The sequence below is a fragment of the Carcharodon carcharias genome, chromosome 2 (genome assembly GCF_017639515.1).
Source record: "Carcharodon carcharias isolate sCarCar2 chromosome 2, sCarCar2.pri, whole genome shotgun sequence".
NCBI lineage: Eukaryota > Metazoa > Chordata > Chondrichthyes > Lamniformes > Lamnidae > Carcharodon > Carcharodon carcharias.
Genome location: NC_054468.1, coordinates 86,122,419 through 86,138,520, shown reverse-complemented (window position 1 = coordinate 86,138,520; position 16,102 = coordinate 86,122,419). Strand labels below are relative to the sequence as shown.

The 16,102-nt window shown below is 45.2% G+C and overlaps 1 protein-coding gene across 3 annotated transcripts in view; it reads left to right on the top strand.

Moving 5' to 3' along the window:
- Nucleotides 1–11,815, top strand: part of yeats2 (YEATS domain containing 2) — a 135,040-nt gene extending 123,225 nt beyond the window's left edge. For all 3 annotated transcript variants that reach the window (XM_041182852.1, XM_041182851.1, XM_041182850.1), the window contains 7 exons: nucleotides 280–356; nucleotides 1,611–1,690; nucleotides 2,601–2,802; nucleotides 6,928–7,154; nucleotides 7,371–7,445; nucleotides 8,988–9,061; nucleotides 11,115–11,815. In XM_041182852.1, the coding sequence (XP_041038786.1) occupies nucleotides 280–356; nucleotides 1,611–1,690; nucleotides 2,601–2,802; nucleotides 6,928–7,154; nucleotides 7,371–7,445; nucleotides 8,988–9,061; nucleotides 11,115–11,241 (862 nt within the window). In that variant the 3' untranslated portion in view covers nucleotides 11,242–11,815. The remainder of the gene's footprint in view (nucleotides 1–279; nucleotides 357–1,610; nucleotides 1,691–2,600; nucleotides 2,803–6,927; nucleotides 7,155–7,370; nucleotides 7,446–8,987; nucleotides 9,062–11,114) is intronic.
- Nucleotides 11,816–16,102: the final 4,287 nt, after the last annotated feature.

The following is a 16,102-nucleotide window of genomic DNA, read 5'->3' as shown; positions in this document are numbered from 1 at the left end:
CACTGACTGACTGCATGCTTCATTGTTAAATTACTGTATCAATACCTCAAATGGGAGGTGTTCATTGACGCACCGCCCACCCTTTGTGTTACAGCCATCAGTTTAGCCAGATGTCACTGTGTTAAAATAAGTCGCTGTAGAAATAAACAGCAGGTCCATCAGCATCTCTGGAGAGAAAAGACAGGGTTAATGTTTTGGCAATAGCTGGGTGTTAGGTGTCACTGCTTTACTGACACATACAGAGCACTGACCAGCCTCTTATTCCTTTACTGCCTTTAGCCTTGAACACATTGAGAATGTGCAGCAGTTGCTGACTGCCATCCTGAAAAAGGTGCCTCTGATCGTTCCCAAGAAAAGTGAGTAAAACTCCTTGATTTTTATTTCCACTCGTTGCTCATTTTAATGTTTGATTCAGCAGCCTCAGACAAACGCTTCGGTGCATGCATGTTGGGCAGATTTTGAATCGGTACAAAACTATTTCCAGCAGGTAACCTGTTGGAGTGATGTTGGCTGAGTGAAAAATATTAGCCAGGAAACTAAGGAGAAGCTCCCCTGCTCTTAAAAGTAGTGCTGTAGGATCTTTTACATTCACCTCAGAGGGTAGACAGGGCTTCATCCAAAAGATGGCACCTCTGACAGTGCAGCATTCCCTCAGTACACCACTGAGGCGTCATACCACTTTATGTGCTCAAATTGAAAAGGCTGTGATTCAGATAGTCACAAAAGATCATGTATCTACCGGATAGGATAGGAAAGGTAGTGTAGTGGCTTGGAGTAATAATGTAAAGAACGTGAGTTCAAATCCCATCATTCAGAAATAAAAAGCTATCAGCAAGAGGAATCATGAAGCTGTTGAATTGTTGTAAAAACCCAGAGTTCACTAATGTCCTTTAGGGAAGGAAACCTGGCATCTTTACCCGGTCTGACTACATGTGACTCCAGTCCTACACCAACACAGTTAATTCTAAACTGCTTGTTGAAATAGCCAACAAACCGCTCACTTGTAACAAACTGCTTCAAGCATGCACTGTAGCAGTTCAGAATGAGCTCCTACCACCAGCTTCTCAAGACAACTAGGGATGGGCAATAAATGACAGCCCAAGAATTAATTAGAAAAAAGATCAGGGCGATCTCCCAGTGTCCTGACAAATATTCATCCCTCAGCCAACATCACAAACAGCAAATTAATTGGCCATTTTCCCACTGGCTAGTTGTGGCACAAATTGGCTGCCATATTTGCTGACATTGTAATCCCTTGGACATGAGGTGTCTTGGACTCCCATGAGCGTCATAAGGCCCTATGGACTTGAGGAATCAGACTCATGGCTTCTCTTTGCAACGCCTCCATAGCTTGAGCAAAATTGGAAGGTAGTAATCAAGGTGCATTTTAACCTGACATTCTTCACCTGTGCTCAACTGACCCAGTGATTGAATCTGTTCACTTTGATCATTGCTGCCCAGCTGCTTTGGCATGTTAAATGCAGAACCTACTATCACGCCAAAGCCCGTTTTCCTTTAGCTGTTTCTATAACATCTGTGGTATATCTGTGACACCCAGTGGTTTTTATGTTAGATAAATTAAACACTGATCAATGAACTTTTTCCAATAGATGAGGACTCCAACCCGTTCTGTGCGATCTCTCTGGAGCAGTACTACAGCTGGAATATTGGGAAGAGGAGAGCTGCAGAGGTAAAGCCCGCTCCCAGTGCTCTTGAGCCCAGGTTAATTTTCAGCTCCTTGTTTTTGTCTTAATTAGACAGAGCTTTGAAGGGATAGATGAAGAAAAAAGTAAAATCAGCAGGATTCTCACACCCAATTGCTATCCACTGGTCCCTGCTGAAAATTTATGTGGATTTTGGGTAAGGAAAGGGGCAGGCTCCACTGTGATGCATCCCTTGGTCAGATATCCCACTAATGATCACTGGGCTCAGCTGCGAAAAATAGCAGATTGCCTGAGGCAGTTGTCACTTGTGTAACTGGAGTCCAGCAAGATTTAGCATTCAAAGGTAGGTTGGTCTGTGTTGTGGCTTTTTCTACTGTCCTTCTGAAACCAGTTTTCTCCCTCTCTTTGAGAGAAGCAACAGGCCCTTGCCTCAGTGTGTTGAGGCTGAGATTGATACTTCAGCATGTGGCAACCTTCAGACAGAACTTGGTGTACTTGTGCCCAGGATACAAATGTGGCCCCTGAAGCAGTGTATGTGTTACAGAACAGATACCCCCGATACAGGACCCCTTCTGCCAGTGCCCCCCCCCCCCCCCGGCCCCTGCAATAGAGGATCCCATGTCCTAGTAACCATTTAGGCCCAGTTTTCATTCTGGTGTATCTACACAGTGTCCCCTCTGAGATCAGTGTATCTTTCCTGAGGTACGTGTTCAAATTTGACAGTAGGGTACTCCAGGTGGAATCTGACCAAGGCTCAGTGCAACGTATAAATAACTTCCACTCCTTTGTAAAGGATAGCTTCCTGTTAGCATTTTGCATGACTTCGGCCCAAGGATAATTTTGCATCTGTAGTGTTTCCCCTCCGTTTTAGTTTGAAAGGACGGTGGTGTAAAGCCAGGAACCTCATGTTGCCCTGTTCCTCCCTGTCTGTCCCAGTGGCAGCGTGCAGTAGCCATAAGGAAGTTCCTGCAGGACGTAATGGAAAAATGCCCACGGTTCAGCAACAGAGAGGCCATGAAAACCAAGCAGATCATGTCCTGGTGCCGTCAGCGTGGCTACACGCCGCCCGATCCAGAAACTGTCATCATCGAGGAGGATTCGATGGAAGATATACTGACCCGGATCGACAATGAACCAGGTGAGCTTCCCATTAAACTCTGAGTGATAAGCCATTCAGGTTATGGAAGGTAAAATGACCCAAACCAGTAAAATGTTCTCTGAGGCAAAGGGTTCAAATCCCCAGCCAACACAAGTTAAAAATGAGGAAGACAGGAGTGAGAAGAGAAGTCAAGGGTAGCCAGTTGAAGCGCCTTCCTCTGTATCCTGTATAGTCAAGACACCTTTCTCTGTATCCTGTATAGTCAAGACACCTTTCTCTGTACCCTGTACAGCCAAGGCTCCTTTCCCTGTACCCTGTACAGCCGAGGCTCCTTTCCCTGTATCCTATGCAGCCGAGGCTCCTTTCCCTGTACCCTGTACAGCCGAAGCTCCTTTCCCTGTACCCTGTGCAGCCAAGGGACCTTTCTCTGCACCCTGTACAGCCGAGGCTCCTTTCCCTGTACCCTGTACAGTCGAGGCTCCTTTCCCTGTACCCTGTACAGCCGAGGCTCCTTTCCCTGTATCCTATGCAGCTGAGGCTCCTTTCCCTGTACCCTGTACAGCCGAAGCTCCTTTCCCTGTACCTTGTGCAGCCAAGGGACCTTTCTCTGCACCCTGTACAGCCGAGGCTCCTTTCCCTGTACCCTGTACAGTCGAGGCTCCTTTCCCTGTACCCTGTACAGCCGAGGCTCCTTTCCCTGTACCCTGTACAGCCGAGGCTCCTTTCCCTGTACCCTGTACAGCTGAGGCTCCTTTCCCTGTACAGCCGAGGCTCTTTTCCCTCTACCCTATACAGCCGAAGCTCCTTTCCCTGTACCCTGTGCAGTCAAGGGACCTTTCTCTGCACCCTGTACAGCAAGGCTCCTTTCCCTGTACCCTGTACAGTCGAGGCTCCTTTCCCTGTACCCTGTACAGCCGAGGCTCCTTTCCCTGTACGCTGTACAGCCGAGGCTCCTTTCCCTGTACCCTGTACAGCCGAGGCTCCTTTTCCTGTATCCTATGCAGCCGAGGCTCCTTTCCCTGTACCCTGTACAGCCGAAGCTCCTTTCCCTGTACCCTGTGCAGCCAAGGGACCTTTCTCTGCACCCTGTACAGCCGAGGCTCCTTTCCCTGTACCCTGTACAGTCGAGGCTCCTTTCCTTGTACCCTGCACAGCCGAGGCTCCTTTCCCTGTACCCTGCACAGCCGAGGCTCCTTTCCCTGTACCCTGTACAGCCGAGGCTCCTTTCCCTGTACCCTGTACAGCCGAGGCTCCTTTCCCTGTACCCTGTACAGCTGAGGCTCCTTTCCCTGTACCCTGTACAGCCGAGGCTCTTTTCCCTGTACCCTGTACAGCAGAGGCTCCTTTCCCTGTACCCTGTACAGCCGAGGCTCCTTTCTCTGTACCCATTACAGTCATGTCTCCTTTCTCTGTACCCATTACAGCCGAGGCTCCTTTCCCTGTACGCTGTACAGCCGAGGCTCCTTTCCCTGTACCCTGTACAGCCGAGGCTCCTTTCTCTGTACCCTGTACAGCCGAGGCTCCTTTCTCTGTACCCTGTACAGCCAAGGCATCTTCCCTTTCACTTATATGATGTAGTCCCAGTGTGGTCTTATCAATAAATTGTCAGAAAGATAACCAAACTCCTGTCTGTCTCAGATGTTTTCAGTTTCCAGTTTAGCCTAATTTCTGATTTCTATCTCTTCTTCCTGAATCCCTTTATGATTGAGTTAGCATGGAGTTCCAGGAGCAAGGAAAGCTAGGTTTTAATCAGTTTAATATTTTATATATATTTTATGTATTATATATTTATAGATACTATATTAATGAGAGTCTACAATTTTTCATTGCTGGCAATTATATGACAGCCAAATATCAAAAGTGCAATGTTCCTTGAAGACAATATCCCAGTGGACACTCTATTTATAGCTTATCAGCACAGTATGTAATCTACACGCTTTCAAAGGGTACAGTTCAGTGTCCTTGCCCTATTTAGCAGTATATTATCCCAGTATTAAATCACTGGGATAAAGTTAGATCAACATTTAAAAAACATTAGCGACAAATAAGAACACACAAATTTGGTAGGAGAGATGGTCCAGTGTTATAATCGGATCCAGGTTTACTTTGTGGGTGGCAGTCAGTTTACATTTCTATATATATATATATATATGTATAAAAACAAAAAACTGCAGATGCTGGAAATCCAAAACAAAAACAGAATTACCTGGAAAAACTCAGCAGGTCTGGTAGCATCGGCAGAGAAGAAACGAGTTGACGTTTCGAGTCCTCATGACCCTTCCCCAGAACGATGGGGTCATGAGGACTCGAAACGTCAACTCTTTTCTTTTCCGCCGATGCTGCCAGACCTGCTGAGTTTTTCCAGGTAATTCTGTTTTTGTTTTAGAAACATTCCTGTTTATATCGTCTAGAGATATTTCTAATTTGGCATTATTTATAAGCCCTTGGGTATAACCCTTGGGTTCCCACCTTGGAGAACTGGAGCAGGGGATGCTGGTGGGGGTGGGGGCGGCGGGGGGTGGGGATGGGGATGGCTGGGGGGTTGTGGGGTGGGGGTGGAGGGGTTGTGGGGGTGGGGATAGAGGTGGTTGGGGGGGTGGGGGCGGTTGGGGGGGGTGGAGGGGTGGAGATGGGGGGGTTGTGGGGTGGGAGGGGGGGTTGGTAGGGGTGGGGGGCGGTTGGGGTAGGGGGCGGCTAGGGGGTGGGGGTGGGGGTGTTGGTGGCTGTGGTGGTTCTTTAAAATTGAACATTTTGATTGAACTCCACATTTCCGCTGGCCATCATTTGAAATGTTAATTGTAGTTAGGCGGCTGAGGGATATAAATTGGTGTCCTGTTAAGTCGGTGGGATACCGATTACCTTTTAACTGGGCCCTGAGCGGGGAAACAGTTGCGGATTTCCCAGCAGTCTAAAGCAGTTCCAGTACTGACGTGGAGACTGAAGAGACCATCCAAGGTAGGTGAAAAACTTCCCTTTGTGTTTCTGCAGACTCCAATGCAGTCGCTCCTCCATTCCCTCCGACAAGGCTCTCCTGAAACCGTCCGCCCATGAGTTACCTGCTCGCCAATGAGCCCCTTCGTTGGTGTTGGGCAGGCGGCCACTGTCGTGCCTGCCAGCCAGCTGCTGCTTTCTGCACATTTCATGCAGGTGACATAGGAACAGGAGGAAGCCATTTAGCCCCTTGAGCCTGTTCAGCATTTCATTAGTCTTTTTGATTTTAATAATCTGTGTACATTGACTCCTAAGTTTCTTCGGACCTCCACTGTTTCTAGCTTTTCACCATTTAGAAGGTACCCTGTTCTATTCCTTCTAGGTCTAAAGTGAATGACCTCAGATTTGCCTGCATTGAAATTCATTTGCCAGTGTATTGTCCATTCGCTCGATCTATCAATACCTCTTTGTAATTTTATACTACCATCTATACTGCTCACGTCTCGTGAGCAAATAAATAAAAAAAGGAATCATGTCATCAGCAAGCTTGAATATGGGGCAGTCAATCCCGCCATCATTAATGGATACTGTGAATAGCATGCAGGGAAGACCTGTGAGTTAAAATACCCTGGCCTCAAAATTAGACCAGTGAATACAATTTACGTTTGCACCCCCTTTCCCCACTTGGATCTAAAATTGATTGCTTTGTGTTAGTCATTAACCCTTAGAAATACTTGCATATTCTTGGATATAATTATATGTTCTTGAGGGTATTTGCATATCCCTGGAATAAAAACAATAAAGTGCTGGAAAATCTCAGCAGGCCTGGCTGCACCTGTAGAGAGAGAAACAGAGTTAATGTTTCAAGGCCAATATGACTTCTTCGGAACATAGTGCTGGTCTGGTCTATTTCTTGTCTGAAGTTATTTTCCAAATCCTTCCCATTATTCACAATTCCTTTTGTAATTTATAACTTTTTCCTGTATTTACAAACCATCTGAGTTACTTACTAACATTTGAAGTTATTTACTTACTCTTCTTTATGTGTAAACTGTTGGGTGTAAATATATAAATAGCTGCTTTGTTATTTGTAAACTCTCACCAATATTTAGAAATTTGCCATTAATTGCAAGCTCTTGTGATAATTTTAAGACTCGCCATTAATCGCCATTAAATGCTTGGGACTATTTAGAAATTTGCTACTGTTTAACAGTTTTTGGCATTGAATTTCAGAATGCCCTTCCACATACAGTGGGGCTGGTGAGCTCTGTCACAGGCTTATGGAGGTGGAGGCCATTTTGAAAACTGAGCCTGAGAGTGATGAAGAGGTTGACATCATTGGCATGGTCGAGCCCTCTAAAGTGAAAGTCAAGAAAGAGCTGGAGGAGGAGGATGAAGAGGTCAAATTCTACATGGGCTTGATGCCAGCCATGGAATATGCCAGAGATACAGCACAGCAGGTAACCATAAAAGGCTAAGATGTAGCCACAAAGCCAACCCGCAACCAATACCCATCTCTATGTCTGTCTATGTTTTGTGTGTCTGGCCCCCTGTTTCCTCGTGTGTACACGTGAGCACGAGCTGTCCTTTTATGGTGGCTTAGTCTCTCCACGCTGACTGCTTCCCTTTCTGCTGGTTAAGTTTCTTCACAGTGACTGCTTCGTTTCCCTTTGTAGATTGGTGTTACGATCGAACCCTTGGAGGTGGAGAGCCATGTCTATGCGCCGGTGATCGAAGACATGATAATAAAGGTAAGGTCAGGAGGTCTTGCCAAATAACAATGGGTTGCCCGGAGTGACGTTGGATTGCTGCGAATGACAATGGGTCACTGCAAGTAACAGCAAGAAGCTGCAAATAATAGTGAGACACTACTAGTAATGGTGAGTCGCTGTGAGTAACAGTGCGATGCTACTAGTAATGGCAAATTGCTCCCTCTGAGCAATGGTGAGACACTGCAAGTAACAGTGAGACGCTGCAAGTAACTGAGTCATTCTGAGTAATAATGACTCCTTCCAAATAATAGTGAGATGCTACTAGTAATGGTGAGTCGCTGCAAGAAATAGTGAGTTGTTCAGTGTAACAATAACACTCTCTGAGTAAGTGAGACACTGTGAGTAACATTGAGTTGCTGCAAGTAACAGTGAGCCGTTCAGAGTAACAGTGAATCCCTGCAAGTAACATTGAGATACTGCTAGTAACGGTGAGTTACTGTGAGTACAGTGATTCACTTTGAGTAACAATGAGTTGCTCCAAATCATTCAGTAGCTTTAAGTAACAGAGTGTCACTCTAAACAATGATGGGAGATGGTGGGGTAATGGTAGTAACCCAGAGACATGGGTTCAAATCTCACCACGTCAGTTGTAGAATTTAAATTCAGTTAATCAGATCTGGAATTGAAAGCTAGTTATTGTTTATCATAAAACCCACCCTTGTGGGCATTGCTGGCATGGACATTGGGATGGGCAATAAACGCTGTGCTACTCAGCGAACTCCATGTCTCATGAGCAAATAAATAAAAAGAGGAATCATGTCAGTACATCAACTCACAGAAGGCTGCAGCCTCCACCAGGCTGTTTACTCTGCACCCTCTCCACCATGCACCAGAGACTGAATTCCCCAGGAACAGGCTGGAGGTTAGGATTCACGGCCATTGCCAGCACGAATTGGAAGATTGCCCCATCCTGGTCTGGCCTACATGTGACTCCAGACCCACAGCAATGTGGTTGACTTTTAATTGCCCTCTGAAATGGCAGAGGAAACCGCTCACTCGAGGGCAGTTAGGAATGGGCAACAAATGGTGGCCTTGCCAGCAATGCCCACATCCCATGAAGGAATAAAGAAGAAAAAACTTGTGCCAGCTCTGAGTAACAACAGGTCACTTCAAAAAACGCTTAATCTTCCAATTCGTGCTGGCAATGGCCATGAATCCTAACCTCCAGCCTGTTCCTGGGGAATTCAGTCTCTGGTGCATGGTGGAGAGGGTGCAGAGTAAACAGCCTGGTGGAGGCTGCAGCCTTCTGTGAGTTGATGTGCTGACATGATTCCCTTTTTTTATTTATTTGTTCATGGGACATGGATGTTGCTGAGTAGCACAACGTTTATTGCCCATCCCTAATTGCCCTCAAGAAGGGGCTGGTGAGCTGCCTCCTTGAATCACTGCTGTCCATATGTGTAGGTACATCCACAGTGCTGTTAGGGAGTTCCAGGATTTTGGCCTAGTGATAGAGAAAGAATGGCGATATATTTCCAAGTCAAGATGGTTCTGATCATTCTCACCTCTTTTTGTCTTTAGGCTGCTGAACAGTTTGTAAGTGACATCCTTCGAGAGTCTTTGGGAATTGCACACCAGAGCACTCCCCACAACAGGTATGTTGCATTCTTCTTTCTAATCAACTGGGGATCTGACAGCCAATGACAGGGACGGGGGTGAGAGGTGAGCAGGACTTAGTACATGATAGAATGCAAGCAAGCAGAGTTTTGGATGAGCTGATGTTTACAGAGGCTAGAGGATGGGAAGTTATCCAAGAGAGCAATTGGAATAGTGAAATTTGGAGGTGACAAAAGACATGGGGCTGAATATTACGCTGAGAGTGGGCTCCCTGCATCCTCGCCTAAGTTTCAGGAGCGAGCCTGCCTCTGTTACCAGATCATTGGCTTTAATTTTTTGGGCAGTAGCCCTTTAATTAGTATGAGGCAGGACCTCTGTTTGCTTCTAGGAGGATGTCCTGCCTCACAGAGGTGCTGGCCAGACAGAGGCTGGCAGCTCTGCACACCAGCAGTGCCAAACAGGGAGTAGTGGCCACTGCAGTTACCACAGGTAGGTCAAGGAGATGGTGTTCAGCAATGGACCCAGACATTCGGTTAAGTCTGAGATCTCGCTGACGGGCCCTGGCTTGGACTTGGGGTGGGGATGGGGGCTTGTTGAACAGGGCAGAAGATCAGGTGGACATGGGATGGCAGAACTGTGGGAGAGGGTCTTCTGATGGATACAGGGGACCTGGGAAGGAGGCACCACCTGCCCCCACCTTTTCGTTGACCAGCTGTCCACAGGGTTAAACCTTTTGGGCTACACAGTAAGTGCAGACTTCCAGTGGTGTGATGAGGCTCTTACTTGGGCATTAATTGCCCCCTTTAGGGCCTCTGCTGGGCCACGGGCAGGCAATTCACCTAATGCCTCCCCAGCCACCCATAAAATCGTAGAGGGGGTGGGTGGACTGGCGGCAGGTATACCCTGATTGCATGATGCCCTCATTTACGGGTCCGTCCATGAATGGCCCATGAAGTTCAGCCCATGGTTGCACCTTTTTAAGCAGCAGATGGACTGAGGTGAGAGCAGAGGCGGTAATGTTTCTGGGGTTAAAGTGTTGGTAGCTTCATCTCTGGGTCAAAGAGGATACGACCAGTTCAGCCTGAGACAATGGCCAGGGAGGGGTTTAGAGTTGGTGATTAATGAACGAAGTTTGTAGCAGGAGCTGAGGAAAAGTTTGGTCTTCCCAATGTTTAATCGGAAAAAATTGCAGCTCAGCCTTGGCTGGATAATGGGCAAACAGTCTGACAACACAGGAGGTGGTGGTCAGGCTAAAAGAGGCGCAGAAAAGGTAGAGTTGGGTGTCATCAGTGTATGTATGAAAGCTGTCCCCATGTCTGTAGATTGTGTCGCCAAAGGGCAGCATTTTGATGAATAAGAGGAGGGGGAGCTAAGGATAGAGTTTTGGAAGACTCCAGAGTTAGCAGTGCCAGTGTGGGAAGAGAAACCATTGCTGGAGATGCTTTGCCTATCTTTTGATGGGTAAGAGCGAGACCAGGTGAAAACAGTCCCAACCAACTGGACGACAAAGGTGAGACTTTAGAGGGGGAAAGTGTGGTCAGAAGTTGCAGAACAGTCTGGGGGGGTAATGCAACACAGCCCCAGAGCCCACTCAGTACTCACTGCCAGCCTGCACACTATATTCTGACGAATGTTAATCCAGTTCCCTAGGTTCTTCACCAGCTTCCTACACTTGCTCGGAAATAAATGAGCAATCATAGTATGTTGGATTGCTGAGTGTGAATCAACAGGACAGTCAGAGCATGGTGAAATCAAGAGTGAAAGAGGATCTTCCATTCAGCCAGTTAGCAAAGGATACGGGGAAGACGAGGAGAATTTCTTCTACACAGTGAGTAGTTATGGCCGGAATTCACTGCCTTTTAGAGTATTGTAAGCAGATTCAATAGGACCTTCCAAAAGACAATTGGGTAAATATTTGAAAAGAAAAAAAAAATTGCAGGGCTATGGGGAAATAAAGAGAGGAATGGAACTAATTAGATAGCTCTTTAAAAGATCTAGTACAGGAAAGATAGGCTGAATGGCCTCCTTCTATGCTATCTCATCCTATTCAATTTGAAAATAGTGAGGCTTATGTTTCTTTGTTTGATTCAGATCGCCCAAAGAACTGAGTGTAATCAACGTGCACCAAGCCATCTGTAACATCTCTGTCTGCGACTTCCTCACCAACAAATACATGGGCATGCTGGCAACTGAACAGACCCCACAACAAGAACTATGAAAGTCTTCACACTCCTCCCACCCTCTGCATCCAGACAGGGACCTGGGAATGTCCAAGCCAGCTGTTGTGCTGACTTGTCACTGTGTCCCTTGTGTTTCCTGCTGCGTCCATGGGAACGAGGGTGATGCTATGCCTCTGCAGATTGCTTGTCACTAGCATTCTCCCTAGGGCCACAGAAGCTTCCAGGCCTGTTGGAGCTGGCTCTTGTCGGAGGGGATGGGACAGGAATATTTTTGTGGTTGATTAAGCAGCTGGACAAAGATGTAATGGGCGAAACCACTCGGTGACATATTTTTCAGTGTCGTTGGATTGGTGCATGAGGGAGGAAACTGGATCAATGATATGCTTACACTGTGATGGACAGTTCAGGAAGATCTCAATAGAGATCATCCCTTAATTTGAGCAGTCACGCTTCTGGACCAAATAATGGCATCCAATGAATAAAGCAATGTTAGATCTTAAACTCCCTCCTCCATCCCCACCCCCTTTCCGTTTCTTCCCCCTCCTTTTCGTTTTTTCCAATAATTTATATAGATTTTTCTTTTCCCACCTATTTCCATTATTTTTAATCTATTCCACCAATCATTTATCTATACCTTTTATGCCCCTTTAGTCTTATTTCACCCCACCCCCAATAGAGCTACCTGTACCTTGCTTGTCCTGCTCTCCACTCTTAATTAGCACATTCTTTTAGATAATATCACCACCTTCAACACCTCTTTGTTCTTTTGTCTGTGACATCTTTTGGTTATCTCCTCCTATCACTGCTTGCTTGTCCGAACAACCACCGCCCCCTTCTTTCTCCCTCCCAATCCAGCTTATATTTCACCCCTCTCCTATTTTTACTTAGTTCTGTTGAAGGGTCATGAGGACTCGAAATGTCAACTGTACTCTTCTCCGCCGATGCTGCCAGACCTGCTGAGTTTTTCCAGGTATTTTTTATTTTTTGAATAAAGCAGCTGGTTATTTTACTAAAAATTGTTTTTAAAAAATGTTTGAAATTCCGTTCAAGGTTTCATACCACTTTACTGAATAAGTTTAAACAACCTGCCAGTGGCATCAGGCTGGAGAGTATTATGGCTTCATCTCCGCACTCTCCCACCCACCTGCTCTTGAGTGATTGCCAAATACGAGGGGAGTAAAACAAAGCCCAGGCTCTCCCTGCAACAAATGAGAAATCAGACTGAGCTCTATGTGCTGCCCTCGCACAGTCAGCTTAACAGCACCACCAACACCTGAAAGCAGGTCACTATCACCATCTCCTTGCCCAATCCTGGCACTTGGGGAGCATGTCACAGGGGTAAAGATGTCTTGAAGACCTGCCTCACCTTCAAAGCCATCGACATTTGTATAGCTAATTGAGCTGACTAATGGGGAGTTTGTCTCTACTTCTGACCCTTACTTTCTGGCTAGCAGTCATTGTATTTGTTTTTTGAGCTGTTTGCTTTGACTTGGTTAGAGAGAATGCATTGTGAAGCACAGTCAGTTTTCTTGAATAGCAAGATAGATTCTCATGCCCATGCACTGGGTCGGTTAAAACTGCTGCTGGATAAGAATGCAGTGGATTTGGTCTTGCTGGAACAGTAATGTGTTTATCCTACCCTCTTTCTCCTTGTTCCTGAACCCACAGACAAGGAGTTAAAAAGTCAGTTAAATAAAATCGACTTGCATTGAAAAAAACCCTGAGTTTTGGCTATTTGCTGAGCACAGAGGCTACCTTTGATAGCACAGCAGTAAGACTCTTGTTTAATCGCTTGTTCATTATATAGGCACCTCCCTGTACTAGCTCTATAGTATGCACCTTTATAGGCACCTCCCTATACTAGCTTTATTATATGCACCTCTATAGGCACCTCCCTGTACTAGCTCTATTGTATGCACCTCTATAGGCACCTCCCTGTACTAGCTGTATAGTATGTCTGCCATAATTTGTTGGATGTGTAATTCTTTTTCTGGTCTAGGGCTTTGAACAGCTTTCCTCCAGAGATAAATAATTAAGAATGTTTGAAATTTAAGTGAAAAACATAAATTGCTACAAACATGTGTCAGACCTGTCAGTTCCGAAAGAGAATAACCAGGATCGTGCTCCCTTCATCAGAACTGGTCAGTTGTGACCATTTATCTTTCCCTGATGGTGACTGATTTTCTGATCTAGTTTTCCTAAATGATAATTCATCATGTTGAGAAACGCTAGGTTTGCACTCATTTTGCAGACTTTGTTAAATCATTAAAATACTTTTTTAAAAATGACATTGAAGTAATTTAAGAAGACGCACTGCTGCTTATTGAGCCCATTGCAGCACAATGTCTTGCTGAGCTACTAACTATAAGGCTATTGATCTACACTAGCACAGGAATTCTGGCAAAGGCATTAAAACTGGAATGAAATCTTCTGAACTCAGAACTATTACAGTTGGCAACTATCAGCAAAGCATAAAGGGCAATGAACAGGCTTTCGATAGACACAATGGCAGTAAGAGATGGATTAAGGTGAGCCCAGGGATAAGCTTTAGCTGGTAAGAGAGACTAGTGAAACTGGTGCAGTTACCATTAAACAGAGAAAGTAAGGAGATCTGAGCGAGGTTTTCAGAATTAAATTTAAGATCATCACCAAAAGAACAGTGGGAGAGGTTTGGAGGGTTTTTTTTTTTACACACATTGGACTTGTATTTATATAGCACCTTTCACAACCTCAGGATATCCCAATGCATTTTTCAGCCAGTGAAGTACTTTTTCAAGTTTAGTCACTGTTGTAATGAAGGAAATATAGCAGCCAGTTAGTGCACAGTAAGTTTCCACAAACAGAGAAAATGACTGGATAATTTTTTAAAATTGAGGGATAAATATTGCCCAGGATATTAAGAATAACTCCCTGCTCTTGTTCGAAATAATGCCATGAGATCTTTTACATCCACCAGAGAGGGGAGATGCCGGCTTAACTTCTCATTTGAAAGACAGACTGTTGGAGGGACTGTCAGCTTAAACTATGTGTTTGAGTCTTTGGAGTAGAGCTTCAAACCACAACCTTCTGCCTCAGAGGAGAGAGTGCTACCAGCTGGAACAAGCTGACACTGCATCGTAATCAGTGACAGGCAAACTGGCTGAAGATTTCCACACAGTTGTCTGAGGCACTGATCAGGGACTGGGTCACCTTCTAACTGCGGCCCGCTGGCTATTGTCAGTTACATACTTCACTGTTGAGGGCTGATGCACACTGTCAATACAATCCCCTACATCTTTTGATTAGCAAATCAATAATCAATCAGGATGCGTCAAATGCTAACACACACAAGGAATGTCACTTGTCTGCGTTTTCTACATTACAACAGTGACTACACTTTAAAAGTAGCTCATTGAATTTAAAGCATCTTGGGGCAACCTAAGGTTGTGGAAGGTGCTATATAAATGCAAGTCTTTTTTTTTATTCAACAGAATAGGTACCAATCTCTATCCCTTCTCTGGTAAACTTTTTTTTCAGGATGGAAGCAATGGTCCCACACTCCCAACTGGAAAACCCCCACTTGAAGAAAATACTGTTGGGAGATCAGCAGTGGTCACTTAATAAGCCACCAATTTTCTTCCTGCTCCTGAAGGTGCTGACACATGCTGGGCACCAATGACCTTCTGGCACTTCATCTGAGCAGCTAATCTTTACATGTGAATCTAGACTGAAAGCATTGGCTATACTACCATGAGACACAGCACAGCTGAGACCCTCCCCCCATGGTATTCAAACCCAATATCAGAAAACTGCTGGTGTAGTTAAATTCTCTTGCATGTAGATGTATTTTCCTGAAGGGGAGTGAGTACCTGAGATGATTTTTGCCATCTTAGCCCAAGGCTATGGAGACCAGAACTGAGACAGGTTAGCTCAGCACGGTTGTGGTCTTCATGCAGCAGTGGACGGTATCTTTAACCACTCATGCATTGGAAAATGTTCCTGTCAGTTGAATAATTAGGAGATGAGCTTGCCCATGCAGAATGGTAAGATGAAGTTCTCTCCAAAGGGGGAATACAAGAAATTATATGCTGAGCTTTGCTCCCATAGCGTTAAGAATTTTCCTCGTAGAGTGCAATACCAAACTTCCCTTCTTTTGAGTAATATCTTCTGTAAATATTGCTTGAGAACAACTATTCACTGTGTGTCCTTTCTCTCAGGCTAATGATCAATGTGAGGATGTGATCAGAGCAAACATTGTTTCCACCATCGATCTAGGCATGCCCACCACCAGGGTATTCAAACCCAATATCAGGAAACTGCTGCTGTAGTTAAATTCTGTTGCACAGCTTTCTAAATTACTGTATTTTACAGAATGATTGTGTTTATCAGAGTGATGGATATCAGTGCTGGGGAAGGGAACATTTATCCATTTTCCACCAAGTACTACCTTGTTGGGATTTGATGACCATTTATCCCTGGAAATAATCGACCTTCAAATGTATTTTGAACAAATGCTTCCCAAAGTGACTGACTCTGGTAAGTTGGGATTCTGTAGTGTGGGGGATAGACGTTAATTAATATGCAAGATGGAAAGTGGTTTCTTCCAAAGACCAAACAATAGTCAATTCATTAACAATATAGAAAACAAAATCCTGAAGGCGCTGGAAGCTAAGCAGGCCAGACAATATCTGTGGCATGAATAGGCAGTTAATATTTCAGGTCTGGTTCCTGCTGAGTATTGCTGAAAAAAGAGACATGCCACCGAAGCTTTTTATCTCGCACTCATTGGGACAGACGCAAGAAAGCCAAATTTCAAAGGGAACAACAATTTACACTGCAGGAGAAAAGGGGTGCTGATTGGTTGGCAAGTCAGCTCTGATTAGTTCTGGTGTTGCTATTTTAAAGAAAATATATTTTCCA